Below are 16,377 nucleotides of genomic sequence, written 5' to 3'. Positions count from 1 at the left end.
TGCTTCTCCGAGCTTGTCACGTCGTAGGAAATACTAATTGGATTCACCTGGCCGGGGCAGCGGACCACCTCCCACAGAACCCCCCCGAGCCAGCACAAAAGGACTGAAAAGACATGAACGGAGCAGAACACAAGGAGGCCACAAACGCTCAGAGGAAGGGGAGGAGGGGAATGACGAAGTAAACTCTAGTCAAAAAGGCTGAGAAAAAAAAGAATGAGAAGATTAGTTTACTATGCAGCTGTGTTTGAAGTTTCCCTTTAAGAGACACAATTAGGAGGGAAAAATTTGCACTGGTTTAGCGTGCTATTAAAGCCATACATCTGGGCAATTAAAAAGAGCTACCCAAGGTGTTCAGAATTGTGTCATAAAAGTTAACAGGTCTGCACCGCTCAACAAAAGTCTCTCATCACCGCACACTTCTGTTCCACCTCTCGACATGTGCCTCAGCTCTGCTTTTCTCTGCTCTTACAAAACAGCCAAACTATGAATTTCACCTCATTTAAAAAATATGCTCATAGTGATTCAGCAGTAATTGTAAATGTAAGTCCGTTAATAGAAACATCTGGTCTGCCATTAAGCTGTGGACAATGTTTGCATGCTTTCTTCAGTCTTCAGTCTACCAGCCGCTTTCTGTTGGTGGTTCGGTGGTGTCGAAGCACTTCAGCTTCACTGCACCGTAATGACTCAAATTATGTGTGGAAGGTAATTTCGTTGTATTTTTGTCTTTGATTTGTGCCAGGCTGCCCAGAAGGGAAGAAAGTGGAATTCATTACAAGCTTGTTAGATGCCCTCACCACAGACATGGTGCAAGCCATAAACTCACCAGCCCCCTCTGGTGGTGGGAGGTAAGTACAGTCATGTCCCACTGAGGACTCATTGTACCTGAGCAGGAGACGCAACAACTCATCCTTCATGGAAACCTTCCACTGCTTCTGGTTTTTCTCAAACGAGCCTTCCCTCTGGTTTTCCGAATTGAACGCTAATATTTCATCTCTGACACGCACAGACCTTGGCACAGACACTAACACGGTCTATATTCACTTTTCATCAATGCCAGGACTTTTTACACTGATGGGACTAGAAGGTATTTGGGATTAAACCTGTCCATAATATGGAATATTTCAATGAACGCTGAACCTGCCTGAGCAGAAAACTGACTGAAAATGATTTTGTTGCAAGCTAAGCTGAAATAAATACTTTCTCAGCTTCTAACTTAAATCAAAACTGTCTGAAAAAGCTATATAAATATTTTTAATTTCAATTTCACTTAGAAATTGTGAACTGTGAAGAGATGTGACTACATGTCAGACGGCAGCACCTGTTAATCAGTCTGTCTTTGACGTACATTCAACCAGTCTCTGTACTGTATTTATGTGACCTTCCTCCAGTGTTGTCCAGTTTATTCTTGTGTGTATTGTTTTACTGGTGTATTATAGCTGTGACTAAGGGTAACAAGGTATCTACTTTGTGAGCAGAGCATAAGATTTATTTTGCCACTTTTCTGACTTTCTCATAAGGTTAAGTGAATTTTCACTCCATCTTGGTGACTTTATCAAAAAAAAAGCCACCAGTGACAAAATGTAATGTCTTATTCAGACCATTCAAAAAAAAAAGGGAAATATGTTTAGTAGTTAATGTAGTTAACCTAGTACTTGCAGTCCACTACTCTATCTTATATTTAAAGATTATTTATTACATCTATTTTCATTGGTAGTTCATTTGAATTACATTATAAGTTATTAAAAAGCCACTGTTAAAAAACACATTTCTTTTTAAAAGTTTAATACATGCATAATGTTCCTAAAGTCGATGAGTAAATAAGTGCAATCTCAAATTTATCCAAATAATCATGCTGAAATTGAGCCTGTCCGTGTTTTCACTCTCCATCTGCTCCTCTAACACTAACCAGGTTTGTGGAGCCTGATCCCAGTCACACTTTAGAGGAGAGGGTGGTGCACTGGTATTTCGCCCAGCTGGATAACAACGGCAGCCACGACATCAACAAGAAGGAGCTCAAGCCGTTTAAGAGGTACCTGAAGAAGAAAGCCAAACCCAAGAAATGCGCCCGCAAGTTCACCGACTACTGTGACCTGAATAAGGACAGGGCCATCTCCCTGCAGGAGCTGAAAGGCTGCCTGGGAGTCAGCAAGGAGGGTAAGAGAACCCAATGGCTAAGAGTGTGTTGGTAGGGTCACAGAAGAGGGTCACGACCCAGGTGTGAACCTCAGACCAGCTGGGAAAATCTACATATACAGTCTTGTCTCCTTCAACATCAAGTTAGAGATGCTCTTTGGCACGCAGAACTTATTTTCTCCAGTTTTAGCAGCTACTTTATGGATCTATATAATGACGATAAACTAAATTAAATAGTTTATGGAAATGTCAAGAGGCACTTGGTTATGTTAAGATGATCATTTCCTGTGTTTTTAAAACTGTGAAGTGCACAAGTTTGACCTGCAATGCACAGAACCATTTCCATTAACTAGCACATTACATTTTTAATAACAAATTCATCACGTCATAGTTTCAAAAAGTCAAGTCAGTTAGTCATTTAGAGGAAGGGATGAAGTAACTGTGGTGCATGTGACAAACAGATGTGCTGGCAGCCTGAATAAGGTGCACTGCTCCACTTAGCACTCACTGATTAATATTTAGACTAGCCTAATGTATTAGTGGATCGTAGGCACTGTGCGCGCCGGAAAACTGAAACTACTCATCATGAGTTTATAGACTGGTTCTAATAGAGACCATTAACAACCGTCAAAACAGCTCACAATGAGGGCCGCTCCCAGCTATAATCCAAATGTCACACAGCCGACTGAAAAACTTATGAAATACATGTTTAAGTAGTTAGGAGATGCTCAGAGGACATAAAACACTAATAACACACAAATGACAGTGTAAGCTTTAAAATCAACAAAGAAAAATGAGTTCCAGCGACAAAAAGGTAACTGTACTGATACGTGATGACGCTATATTTAAACTGTACTATAATTATTTTCTTTCATGGCATATTTGAAGTTTCAGTGACTTAAAAACAAGACATTCACCCCTTTAAAGTTTAATCTTTTGTTTTTTGCAGGTAGCTCAACGACAAGTGGCAGCCAAGGGACAAGGCAAGGGACAAAATTGTTCAGTAAGGCCAACTAATGCGCTTTCACTAACTGGCTGCCTCTGGCTCTGTGTGCTGTACGTGGCTCGTTGTGTAACCCATTAACATGCATACTGGTGAAATGCATGCAGCTCGTTGATACAGCAGCACATGATTTACATGCAAAGCTTCAATGTGATTTGCACCAAACATTTCAGTTTGAGGTGTATGTCCTAGTGTATCTATATGGGTGTGCAGTAATGTGTGTCCGTGTGTGTGTGTGCGTGTGTTTCCATGGGCAAAGATGGTGTCATGTGCTCTGCTGGTATTTCAGAGAGTGGTTCAATAAGGGTCAGACTTTGTCTGCAGTGAGGGGCATCTCGTTATGACCATGAGGTGGAAATAACATTTATGGGGGTTTTCAGGGGGTTTAACAGGTCTGAAAAACATGAAGCCAGCTATTAAGATAACTTTTATAGGGTTGCAACTCGCAATTACCTGATTTTAATGATAAAGCTGCTGATCATGTTCTCCATTAAACAGTCTTTTTGTTTATAGAATGTAAGAAAATACAGAAAAAGGCAGTGACGTGGAATAATCTACTATAGCAAACATGTCACCTGTTAATGTCTTGATTTATCGGCGCATTCATCAAAAAGTTATTTAATCAAAGAAAAGCAGCAAATCTTCACACTTAACCGTCTGAAATTGTAGGCACTTTTTGCATAAAAAATTCTTGAAATGCGTAATTGACTGTTAAAAGTTGTTAATTTTTCGTCAGGCAACTATTTTGGGACCCCCTTGAAAACGAGGTGATACACCACAAGTGGTTTATCCTGGTACAATAAACTTCTTTACTATTCAGTTAAGTGTTTTAGCTCTAAATTTTGTGACATCATTGTTTTGTTCTGACTTTGACTTGGATGAAAAGGTGTGAATTTACAGAAACAGCAAAAAAAAAAAGGGAATTAGCAAACTTTTGCTGATAGTCTATTGTTTAGTCTGTCTCCGAGTCGTCTTAATCTCTTTTTCGATCTGTCAGATCCCCCCCATTGAGCGATTATTGGTCCCATCGGTGCTGTTGACTCTGGCCACTGGGCCGGTTCAGCGCAACATAGCACTGAGGTCATGTGTTTACCCTGGCGCCGGCCCACCACGCCTGGAGAACAGTGGCTCTTAGCGGGCATAACGTCAGGTCCCTATGACCCTGGGCACAGCTGCCAGGATAAACAGCCTCAGTTTTGGACGAGCGGAGAAGGAGGCTCGGCCGGTTGTTTTCCCTGTGGTCACCGAATCTCTCACCTCCGTACTTAAGAGCTGGAGGTAAACGGCCTGACAGCTTTATACGGCTCCTCATGCTGCCACTCAGGCGCTGTGAGCGAGTGATGATTGTGGAGAGAGTGAGGTATGTAAAGAGAGACGGAGGAAGCCTGTTTGAAAGAGTCTGTGGGAACATATGGCAGCATTCTGCTTTGACTTAGATAGACAGCCACTGTGTTCAGGTATGCCTAGCTGATCCTCAATGGCCTGGATCCCTTTAACTCAAGCTGCCTTTGCCAGACATTAAATCTTATCATGCTCTGTCGCAGCTTTGGATCGTCACAGGAGTGTTGTTGGACACATTTACAATTTACAGTACGTGCTTTTCGGTGAAGGTTTGTGAGCATGTGGGGCAAAGTGGAGCACATCTGCGTGAGGCTCCTCACTCTCGACACGTTGGCAGAGGCAAAGGAAAACATCTGAATACCTTGTGTGAGTTCTGAAGTGCTGCAGAGGGTGGCATCCATCCTCCAAGGAGACTGGAATCCTCATTATAGATGAGATATGTAACCGAAGCCCAGGGCAGTGAATTTCTCCTCTCACAGTCAGGCCATCGGTGAGCAGCAGGTCTGGTGGTTCAGCATTGTGTCTCCTTCACTGTACTGAATAAAACACAAAAAGGTTTCTGTTAAATTTGTTGCAATGGGTTATGACAGCGCAGTTCATGATGTTCTTTTCAGAAGTCTTAATCCCATTTAGAAAGACGTAAACATATTTTTGAATAAGTACAAACACATGCGGGTGTGCTTGTATGAATGCTTGCTCACACAAAAACACACCAAATATGGGCAAAAGCAATTATAAGATATTAGAGGATCTGTTGTGAGAGCTTACAGAGGTTTCGGTTTGCAGGATGCGTCAGCTGTTGTTGAGAATGAGTAGTTGAATATTTTTCTGTAACAAACAGTGCGCCATATGCACAACTTCACACATCATCATACTAAAAGTCATGAGTTTACCAAGGGGTTGAATAACAAACAGTATTGGACTGGTGTCCTTGTAGCCACTGGATCTCATTATCACTATTTTTCTTTTTTTAAAGCCTTGGAAAACACATGCAGGGAGAACCCTCGTTTTCAATAGTTTAGAGGCACATATGATGAAGGCATGACTTTTGCAATGTAAAACCAAATAAACAAACAAAACTAAAAACGAATGCCGATTAAATTTTGAAATTCTCCCAGCAGTATAAATAAAGTCAACTTAAAGTTCAACTGAAGCTTATTACAAGTATGTGGGGCAAAGTAAGACAAGGCTGATCTTCTATAGCTATGTTTGAAATTTTGGTCTGTTTGATCTGTTCGCTGGTGGAAAATAGAAACGTTGTCTATCCCGTAGCTCTGTCTCAAAAATGGGCCATCACAAAGTTTGTTAAGAATGATTTGTTGAGGAAGTCTCACAGAGATCATGATCTCTTTTACAAGAACCTTGAGAACAATTTACATACTACAAACCACATCACAATCATCACACACACGCAGTAAAGTGCATAGTACAGAAAACCAGGGACTGGGTGTACTAAAAAAATACTTTAGTCAAAAAGTGACAAAGCAGTGTTGTGAGTTAGCTATTAGGCTAATAACTTAGTTATTAGCCTAATAACTTACTGTAATAACTTACAGACACACTACATGCAATAGTCCACCTTCCACCTTCTCTCTGTCACTTTCTCTTTCTCAAACACACATATAAACACACCTTGGACAACACTGCTCATCTCTGTCCTCAATCCGTGTCTTGTGCTCTCATTGGCTTTAGCTTGCCAACAGATCCTGATATTTAGCATGTTGGATATCTGGGGAGCATCTGTGATGCATTGGTGAGCCTCTCTGTTTGCGTCTGTGAACAGCTCACACACAGCACTCAAGTACCGATTTGCGAGCCCCAAGCCAACGCTGATTTGCCTTTGCCTTTGTCAGGAAGCTCCAAAAACTGTCGTTGATGGAAAAATCAGGGCTACAGTCTTCTACTGTGAACTAGGTATTAGATCGCAAGGACTCACAGGCGTCTTTAGTCATGAATTGGATGGGACTGTGCTAAATGGTGTCCAGTGGTTTGCGGGTGGCGACGGCAGCATGACCATACAGGATATCGACATGATCCAGTGCAGATTATACAGTGGATTGTAAAATCCACAGACAAAAAGGTTTCGGTGGTAAAGGAGTAAAGATTTCTACTTTACTCATATAGAAAGGAATTTTAAAGCATACTATTTTCACACTAGAAAATATTTATGCTGATTCTGAGTATTAAATTGAAGTTTATGGTCATATTAATATAAGTTTGATGTCATTAAGTACAGATAACTAAGATAACTACAGTTGACAAAAACAGTCAGATGTGTCCTGTCTGTTTTCTGTCAAACTCCTCTCTTCCTTTCTCGTCTCCTTCCCTGCTCTCTTCCTCTCCTGTTTGTCCTGGCTGTGTCCGTCATTAGGCAGGAATGAAAGGAGGGCATTATGAGGCAGGCCTGGCACCGAGGCTGCAGGACCATTAGAGAGCCCAGAGCCCCGTCCTCTCAAAGCCAACAGCAATTACTCCACACCACTTGTGTTTTAATTACTGTGACATCAGCTCAACACACTGTGCTGTGTTAAAGGTAACAGCGGTCAACAGAGACGACTGTGACAGTTCGATAAGCATTGCTTTGCTCACCGTCACTACATGTTACTCTGGTGGTGAGTTTGAGACAAAATCCTTGTTTCATGGACTGACGGTTAACTCAGGCCGGTGTATGTGTCTCCTTAGCCGAGCCCTTTTCCCCTGGTTGCTACCATGTGCAGGTATACCATGATTCCCAGCTCTAGAGCCAAGTGCCTTTATTGGCTGGTCCCAGGTGAGGTAAGGCGATTCACCGCGAGACGGGATCTGCTTTCAGCTCTTTATCACAAGTGGGGCCAAGGTGTCCAGGGAGAGGCCAGGCAGCTTTGTGTTGTTAATGGCACAGACAGTGTCCTCAGTGACTGCGAGCGGAGGAGAGAGAGGACCATTCGCTGCTCTGGAGCCTGGTAATTGCAAAGTCGATTCATCAGCGCTACTGTGGCTCACAACAGGGACATTTATCTGAGCTAAAGAGAGGAACAGCATGACTTCACTGGAGAGAGGTATCAGGAAATATTGTGGTGCTGCATAGTTTAACAGGTAGAACATGCCACTGATGCTGCCAAGGTAAAGACTTCATGACACTGAGTGTTCAAAAACACTACAGTGCTTGTTATTGAGTTGCACCTTCTGGCTTGAACGTTACTTAAAAATCCATTAACACCAGAGAGGCCAAACTTCAGTCAAATAACAGCTGGTATGAATCTCAGAGCTAAAATATTTTAACATTCAAATATCTCTCTATGACTTCTTTATATGTTGTATTGACCTAAATTAATGTTGCCAGACCCGAGGATGCCAGTGCTGGCTGGTCAGTCCTATCAAAAGACATAGTCTTAGCCAAGCAAAATACATACAAGGCTGCTGGCAAGATTAATGTGGAATTAATACTAAAATTTCTGTTTGTACATAAGAAACGTCCAGGATTTCCACCTATCTTTACAAATGAATTTTTAAACTTTACCAAAAATCTTTTCATGATAATTTACCTAATTTCCATGGCTTTAAATAGTGTAAAATGGGTAGGCCGATATTGCGATACAGCTATAAAATATTTAACACACCCTTCCCAGGCATTTGCGGATAAGCAAACTGCTCATGCTGGCCAAATTTACCCGGAAACACTTTGTTGCTCATTAAATATTCCTGCCATCAAACAGCTGCTTATGCTAACAGACCAGACTGGCACATACTGTCAGTTCACAAACCACTTTATGGACATACATCATCGAAGATCCAATACATACAGTATGTGCCAGTGCAATCTGACTTGTGTTTGGATTAAAATTTTCGACAAATTTGTGGGGATTTACTCATGTTAAACATGTTTTATAGACATGTCAAATAATTGTTTTGCGACTTTGCCTGAAGCTGTAAGTGGTCTGATCACCGTCAGGTCCCATTATGAGGCTGACCCCGTCATAGTGGCTAAATGACCCAACACAGTGGCCAAATATGGCTTATCCCATTATCTATATGTGTGTAACAATAGCCAAAGCAAAACATATTCAAAACTTTTTCTAAACTATTTTATTACTTCCAAACCATTTGTACCTGGAAAACAGTTTTCTCTAATATCCTTTTCCAGGAAAATTATGACTGCGGGAACCGAAAAAGTCAAAATCAAACTCTGAATTTAGATATACGGAACACATGCATGCTTCAAGAGCTTTCCTTTAGCACTCACCAGTTACATTTTCTAAATTTACTTGAACTGTTTCTTAAAATACTCATGTTCTGTAAGACAACAGATTTCATTCATTAAAGGCATACTTTACAGGAATTGTCTGTTACTGTTTGTAAATAGTATCGCAGGTGAAAGTGAAAGCAAACCCTTGAGTCACTCTGAATTTGGAATGAGATTTGAAACAGAATTTTTCAGCCCAAGTGGATGTTTGTGCCAAATTTGAAGAAATTCTGTCCAAGTGTTTTTGAGACGTCGTGTTCATGAGAATGATAATGAGATAGAGGAAAGGCCACAGTGACCAAAATCTGATCAGCTTATTGTTGAATCCAAGTGGACGTTTGTGCTAAATTTGAAGAATTTCCCTCAGAGACTTTGTGAGATATCACATTCACAGGAATGAGATGGATATGGTCACAGGGACCTTGAAATTTGACCTATGACCACCAAAATCTTATCAGTTCATTGTTCAGTGTTGTGTAGTGTTTGTGTTAAATTTGAAGAAATTCCCTTAAGGCGTTGTTGAGATATTGTGTTCACAAGAATAGGATGGAGGTACAGACTTACAAATGGACAACCTTAAAACATAATAATAAAAACGTCAACAGTAGTAACCTGGATCCAACTAGTCATGGTGGAGTAGCTGCCCATAACATTTTATTTCACACATAAAGAATAGGTGAAAGCACTCACTACAGGACCCACTCATGTGGAAGGTAATCTGTGATTTATGGGGCGCTGGAGGGTTTGTGATGCTTTAAAGTTTAAGAATTCTTGAGTGTGAAGCAAATGCATCGCCTGAGACTACAGGAGCTGAAATCAGCTGGACTAGCATTTCATGGTTAGCATAACCAGCACTGACAGAGAGTGCACCTGCACATCCCCTCCCCCTCTGGCTGCTCACACACACTCACACACACAATCTCATGTTCGCAAGTATAATGTCTAGACAAGAACATACACACATACACATACTTGCAAACACAACTTTATGCACACACACAACATACAGATATAATCAAAGACTTGTTCACACAAACAGAACGTGATCTATATGCACAAACACACAAATATAAACAAGCACATGCAAAGATACGGACTCAGACACACGCATTCACATGCAGCTGGAGCTCTCACAGCACTCAGGAGCACCTCTCCTCCCCTCTGACAGCCATCTGTAAGCAATCTAAGCTCTTTACCCATCTCCTTTCCTCCAGGCCTCCTCTTCCTCCTCCCCCCAAACCCACTCATCTGATTGATGAGTGAGCAGTCCATCTCTTTTGCACCACATTGACTGTCCCTTGCAGTTTCATGAATGCAACACAGCTACAGAGACCGTTGAGTTATAGCTCTGTTGTGACGTAACGTCAGCACATGTGATAGTATGTATGGGTGAAGTGCGGTACAGCTGCTTAACAGTCAGATTAAAGCTAGTAACTATTCACTTGATCCCCTTCAGAGGTGACTTATTTTCTATCTTGAGAAAAAAAGATGGTAAATAAAACGTTTACATGTTGCTGATGGAAAGAAACAAATGAAATAAGGAGCTTAAATAGAATGTAAATTATTAATACAGTAATAAACTTACATATATATATATATATATATATATATATATATATATATATATATATATATATATATATATATATATAAATTTTCCTCTCAGATTTCTGTGGAGGGTGGCAGCTGTTATCAGTGTCAAAAAAGCTGACTATTGATGACTTGCGTGATTGGCTGGGTTTGAAGAGGGAAGTTTTACATCCAATCAATTGCTATGCTAACAAATAAATCAGTTGTCTCGGAAAAAAAATCCGGAGTCTGCTATGTCCGAGACAAGACCGATTCAAAATGCGTTCAGATCCGAGACGAGACTGAGACACTCTAAAAGCTGTCTCAAGACCAAGACCGATCTCTAGAACAACAAAAGCCATAAGTAACTTAAGGGTAAAAAAGCACTGAGGTCAGAGGTGAAGTCAATGTTACTGTAGTTTGTAAAAAGGAGATAAGTCACACTACAATATGCAAGAAGAGAATAACTTTTAATAGAAGTAATATAAAGATAGAATAAACCATGAGGCAATAAACAAATAAATAAATCAAAGAAATATTACATTTATTTTTGGGTTCTTTGCTAAATAAAATAAATTTGTCAGGACAGGACTCTGATTGAATCTAATTGTTAAACTTGAGGAAATTGACGCTGGTGAGATGTGAACAGAAACATTATTCCCTGCAGATGACGGATCTGCTTTCCACATGAACGCGGCCATTCAGAAACGCAACATGCATCACTAGTTTTTATTAAACTATATTCAGATGTTACGTACATGATTTAGATTTTTACGTGTGAGTGTTTCTAAATGAGCTTCTGCCTGTGGAGGGATGCCATTGTCTTCGTCACGCAGCAGCTATGTGTGAGTGCATCTGTATGCTGGACACTAAAACAGATGAGTGAATATGTTTTTTTTTTCTCTCTCCTGTCCTTCTGTCTTTGTTCGCAGTAGGTCGTCTGGTGTGAGAAGAGAAGGATCGAGAAGCTGAGACGAGAGCAGAGGGCACAGAGGGAAGGCATCTGTACGCTTGCTGACAGGAAAGAGAAAGATGGAGTAGAAAAATTAAGAAGTTCCTGAGTTAAAAAAAAAAAGTGAACAGAAAAACAAGAAAACGAAGCGGCGCCAAAATATTTGCACTTTCTCCTCCCTATGTTTGACGTTTTATCTGTTTGTACATGTGTTGTTTTTTTTCTCTTTAAGTGACTGAAAAGGTCAATGTAAGAATGAGAATATATTTGTAAAAAGATGACAGGCTCACCACTGGAAGATGTGTATGTTGCCACATTTCCCCTTGTGTTTCAGTCTGCTGTTGTGATTCGTTCTCTCCTCACATACCAGGAACAGGCACTAACACACATTTTGTGGCTATCAAATTAAACTTACATTTCCCCTGTTACATATAAGAGCACACGGGCCAGTGGTAACTCACTTAAGAGAAGCTCAGTGAGCCCAAATGCCCAAATTTTGCTCGTACTAAAAGGAGGAGCTAGACCAGTTTAAAGAATGTGTAATGTTGTATGTGAGCATGCAATATTAAGAGAACGGCATGTGTTAAAATCAAAACTGTGACCACGAAGTCTAATTTATCAGCACAAAATTAGCTGAATGAATCCCCTTGCACTGTACAGAACGTTCTTGATACATTAACATTTTGGCTCCAGAATCAGATCTTTGTGAACAATGTCTGAGATATTTTACGTCTGTATTTTCTTTAGTGCATACCAGTGTTGGGGAAAATAGCTCTAAGTAAGTACTTACTTGTTTACCACACAGATACTTAGCGGTGTACTTCTTGTACAACCGGAAAACAATGCAAGACCATTGTGTTGTATGTAGTTTTTTGTTATCAGCACACTTGAGGTTTTCATTGTTTTTCTACTCTTTTTCTATCATGTTTGTGCTAAAACTGAAATAATTATAGTTAAAAACATTTCAAAAAGAAAACTGAAACAGATTGTGAGAATTAAAAAATGTGCAACAGCTGTCAGTAATTGCAAAAGTAATGTGAGTACTTTTAAGTCATGCACCCCCGCCCCCAACACTGGTACAGTACATTCAAAGTCCTCGCAGTATACTAACGCAGCTTCACACTGTAGCACACAGCAGGTTTCTACATGCACGTGGTCGTTTGAACATATTAAAGCTGCATTAATAGTTTTGGAGAGACACAACTCAACTGTAATTGCTTTAAAAATTGTTACGGCTTGCATGAGTTGTGTCTTTACAGATGTAGCCAACACAAAGCAAAATAATCATCCTAAATCCAATTAATAGCTCTTTTTTAAGCTCTGTTTTGGTCTACCCCCTACTACTGACAGAAATATCTGGTTCTTTAGCTTTTAAATGCTCAACTATGTCCACCAGCTAGTGACAAACTAGATCATTGGTGCTGAGCAGGTAGCTTCATGGTCGGTGTATCGTGGCTTATTTGTTGAAAATGGCTTGATGAGTGCCAAATTATAAAGTACATGTGCCATAAAAACAATGAGTTAATGGTTCTGTATGTAACTTTCTACATGTATTATTCACATTATTGCCAACTGGGGTGATTAGACTGTAACGTAACTTAAAAATGGATACCTTTCCTGACTTCCTTGGTTACCTCTAATAGCCCGTGGACTGATGTTATGCATTACCAAGTGCATTGCCACCTTTCACCTCCTCTAAAGTGTTCAACAGTAGCCAACGTAAGTTAAGAAATGGAGTCTGCTAACATCAAAAAAATGACCGGCACCTACCACAACACAGAGTCCACACAGACAGACATTCACTTAACGCCAGCGTTTAGCTAAACTTATGCTGCTAAAACCTCAGATCTCCAAAACTGCTAGACAGAAGGACCACAAGTCGGCTAGTTTGTGGTCTGATAAACAGTAAATTCAACTAAGTCAGTACCTCGTATCATAAATTCAGTGTCCCCTGGTGCTGAAAACATTCTAGTGGAAACACTGACGGGAAATATATTGTGATATTTTGGTTTTAGGTAGCATTAACTAATGTCTTGAGTGGATAATGTGAGCTAATTTATCCGGACTCTCAGAGGTGGTCTGCAAATTACTTTATGAGCAATTTTTATGAAGCCAGACTCATGTAATAAAGCTAAGTTACAGCTAGCTGGGCTTACTGTAACCTAAGATAAGGTTATCCAGCTAACTGTAACTTAACTACACAGCAAAGATCTGCAGTTAGTTTCTTCATAACATGAGCTAATGAATCAATTCGCAAGCTAGTTAATATCATGGAGACAATTTAGGAACATTACAGATAGTAACGTTATTAGTCTCGAATTTGTCAAGTCAACGTTTTGGCCGATGCCCAGGTGCTCATTCAGGATGCTGACTATAATCACTTAACAGCCTCAGAGAGAGGCGTCACTCATGCCAATTTTCTAAAAAAGTTACATACAGAACCTTAGAAGAAACTAAAAAGCAGCTGCCGAGTTGGGTAATAATCCTCTGAGGGCTCTTCTGTTCAAAGACCCACAGTCCACTGGATTTAAAGCGGATGTATCAAAAATCTGAATTAATGCAGTTTTAAGTTCAAACCACAATGAAGGCCATTGGTGTACACAAATCTTTAACTCTGTTGTTCCACATGTAAGTTTATGTAAAGTTAGTGTGCCTAGTTTTATTACTCTACTAAGTTAATGCTTTTCTACACAATCAAACCTGAGAAACAGCTAAGAGTGTTTCCAGTATGTTAATGTTGAATTCAGCATGTTTTTTTAATTTTTCACAGTGTTTGGTGATCTTGGGTTTATCAGGCTCTCCTGGCTACCTTTACAAATCGCAACATCAACTAATTTCTGACAAAGGCCCCCTGGTGGGGATTTAATTTTTCCGAAACAGATTTCAGTCCAGAGAATGACGTTTAAATATTCTTATTAGTCCCAGAAAAAAGAGGTGGCACAGATGACTAAACCCGACCAGTAAATGGAGTAAGATGTTTACATGGCTCAGTATCCCGTTAATATCAGCCCATTTCAGATGTCATATTCACGTTTATCCCACTTATTGTAAACAAGATGTGGCATTTACAAATGCCAGTTCCTAAAATAAATATTTGAGTCTCCCTAGTACTACCGGAGTACATTTTGTGTATGTAAACACATTCGCTGTCTGTCCTCCAGTGTCCTGCTCTGTGAAACACTTACCACCACACATACTTGGAGCTTTGCCACCTTATGCAAGACAATGCAGTAAGTCTTTTTAAAATACCCCCCAGGGTGTCGAATGAAGAGGAAAATGACAGAGCAGGGAGGAAAAACACTAGAAAAGGACCTTATGAACACGTTTTGGAATGTAAATAAAATTTTGTCCTCACATTTGGGAACAATTGAGTTTGAAAATTGGAGAATCATGAGTTTGCTATTGTGGTCTGAATGCTTGTTTTGTATTTGTTTTGAGTTGTGTATTTCTTAAGCATAGTCCCAAGAGTCACTGCAGTGGCTCATGAACATGAGACAAAAAAAGGCTCCCATTGTAAATATGTACAATAACCTTTGTTTGTTTGTTTGTTTTACTAAATTTCATTGTGGGGTATATGGCTGTTCACTTACTTTGCTTTTCAGTCTGACTTACTGTAAAAAATATACACTTTTCTCTGTGTTTACATCATGTCAAACATTAGCCTATTACAGTAGCTGATTCACAGTATTGAAATGCTTAGACCAGACTGTGTTATAAGCGCTGAGCACTGTTTATTTTATCTGTGGTGGAGTTATTTGACTATTACAGCTTGTGTTTTACGACTCTTGTCATCACTATACGCGGTCAAGAATGTATACAGTATCTATCTGGTGCTTAATCCACAACAATCACAAGTCCAGTCAGGTCTAATTTGAACAGTTATGCCAAGAATGAGAATAGAAACGTCTCTCTTAGACGGCGGTGCAGTCTCTCCTGAGTGCCTGCTGCAGTCCAGGTTTGAACACTGGGCTTGTGTGTCTGCTGAAGTGCTTCCAGACGCCGCCGAGCTGCAGATCACATGAGAGATCTAAAACAACCTAACAGGATGGTAATCACTGCTAATCACGATGGGGGACGTATCGTGAAGGAGGCTTACAGATGACTGTCAGTCTGACGGGGAGCAGCCAAGATCATCTCGCTGCTCGCCGGCAACTTTTCCACTGCAAAGCCCCAACAGGCTTCTCAAGACTGTCTCAATGTGTTTTGACAATATTTCTTATTCATAGCTGAAGAAATAAGATCTGTTGGAAAACAAAACACTGAGACATGTTGTCTTTGGGTGAGATTGGTCGATGTAAATTTTGTGGCTTGAGGTGCAGCTGTTTGGCTAGGCAAAGAAAACAAAAATGCCTTTCCACTTTACTATAGATCTTATTTCCTGAGCTATTTGAACCTTTGTCACAACAGACTGACACAAGACTAAACAATAGAAAAGACCAAAAATAAAAAATGGCTGTTTTTTGGGGGGTTTTTGCTTTCAGGGGAACCATCACTAATAGAGTTTATGAAGTGCATCTTGGCACACAACAGCAGCTTACACCTGGGTTTTATCATTTTCTGGGTAGTTTGTGTTTTTCCCACCTGAACTGAGACATAAATTCAAAGAGGCCATGATGAGAAAAAGGTCTGTAGATTCCCCACATTCACTACAACTGAACACACCAGTTACTTTATACTAAAATGATGATAATTGATATTTTAACATTAACAAATGACATTGTAAAAATCAGGGCTCCAAACATTTTTATGAACTCAGTTTCAAAACTGATCATGACTTTTCAAGGAACCATAATAAAATGTCTTTACCCACTCACAGTGTATAATAATGGCTAGTGTATGGTAGAACTGTTTAGTTTCTTTTACTACAAATGTTAATCATTGTATGACAATTAAACAGCAACTTTTCCCAAATGCCTTATAGTTGGTTATGATCGTATTCACTTCAAAACTACTGGCAAAGTCAATGCACTTATTCCTTGATTTTTCCAGGCCTGGAAAAATGTTTTTGTGATATTCCATGACAAGTTTTCCATGAGAAATGGTTCAAAAGGTGTACCCTCAGCTGTTTTTATAGTTAGTCACAGCTCATTCTTTGTTGTTTTCTGGCTGCAACTATATCATGTTTGATATGCATTTACAAGTAATATTCATTACCCC

At 39.9% G+C, this 16,377-nt stretch overlaps 1 protein-coding gene and 1 long non-coding RNA gene across 10 annotated transcripts in view; one reads left to right on the top strand and one right to left on the bottom strand.

The window, feature by feature from the left end:
• smoc1 (SPARC related modular calcium binding 1) overlaps nucleotides 1-16,131 on the top strand; it is a 68,491-nt gene extending 52,360 nt beyond the window's left edge. For 7 of the 9 annotated variants that reach the window (XM_042500328.2, XM_042500327.2, XM_042500324.2 and 4 more), the window contains 4 exons: nucleotides 740-845; nucleotides 1,910-2,154; nucleotides 3,083-3,116; nucleotides 11,201-16,131. In XM_042500328.2, the coding sequence (XP_042356262.1) occupies nucleotides 740-845; nucleotides 1,910-2,154; nucleotides 3,083-3,116; nucleotides 11,201-11,240 (425 nt within the window). In that variant the 3' untranslated portion in view covers nucleotides 11,241-16,131. Of the gene's footprint in view, nucleotides 1-739; nucleotides 846-1,909; nucleotides 2,155-3,082; nucleotides 3,137-11,200 lie in introns of all 9 variants that reach the window. The other 2 variants (XM_042500321.2, XM_042500320.2) reach the window with 2 other exon arrangements.
• Nucleotides 1-16,377, bottom strand: part of LOC148187409 (uncharacterized) — a 100,265-nt gene that overhangs the window by 24,107 nt on the left and 59,781 nt on the right. Inside the window, exon 4 of the long non-coding RNA XR_015778639.1 lies at nucleotides 4,839-5,013. This is a non-coding gene — a long non-coding RNA (uncharacterized LOC148187409). The remainder of the gene's footprint in view (nucleotides 1-4,838; nucleotides 5,014-16,377) is intronic.

The sequence above is a fragment of the Plectropomus leopardus genome, chromosome 14, assembly GCF_026936395.1.
Source record: "Plectropomus leopardus strain MGB_pleo_1.0 chromosome 14, ASM2693639v1, whole genome shotgun sequence".
Classification (NCBI taxonomy): Eukaryota; Metazoa; Chordata; class Actinopteri; order Perciformes; family Serranidae; genus Plectropomus; species Plectropomus leopardus.
The sequence above is the reverse complement of the archived record's forward strand: the minus strand, read 5'-3'. Positions and strand labels throughout refer to the sequence as shown.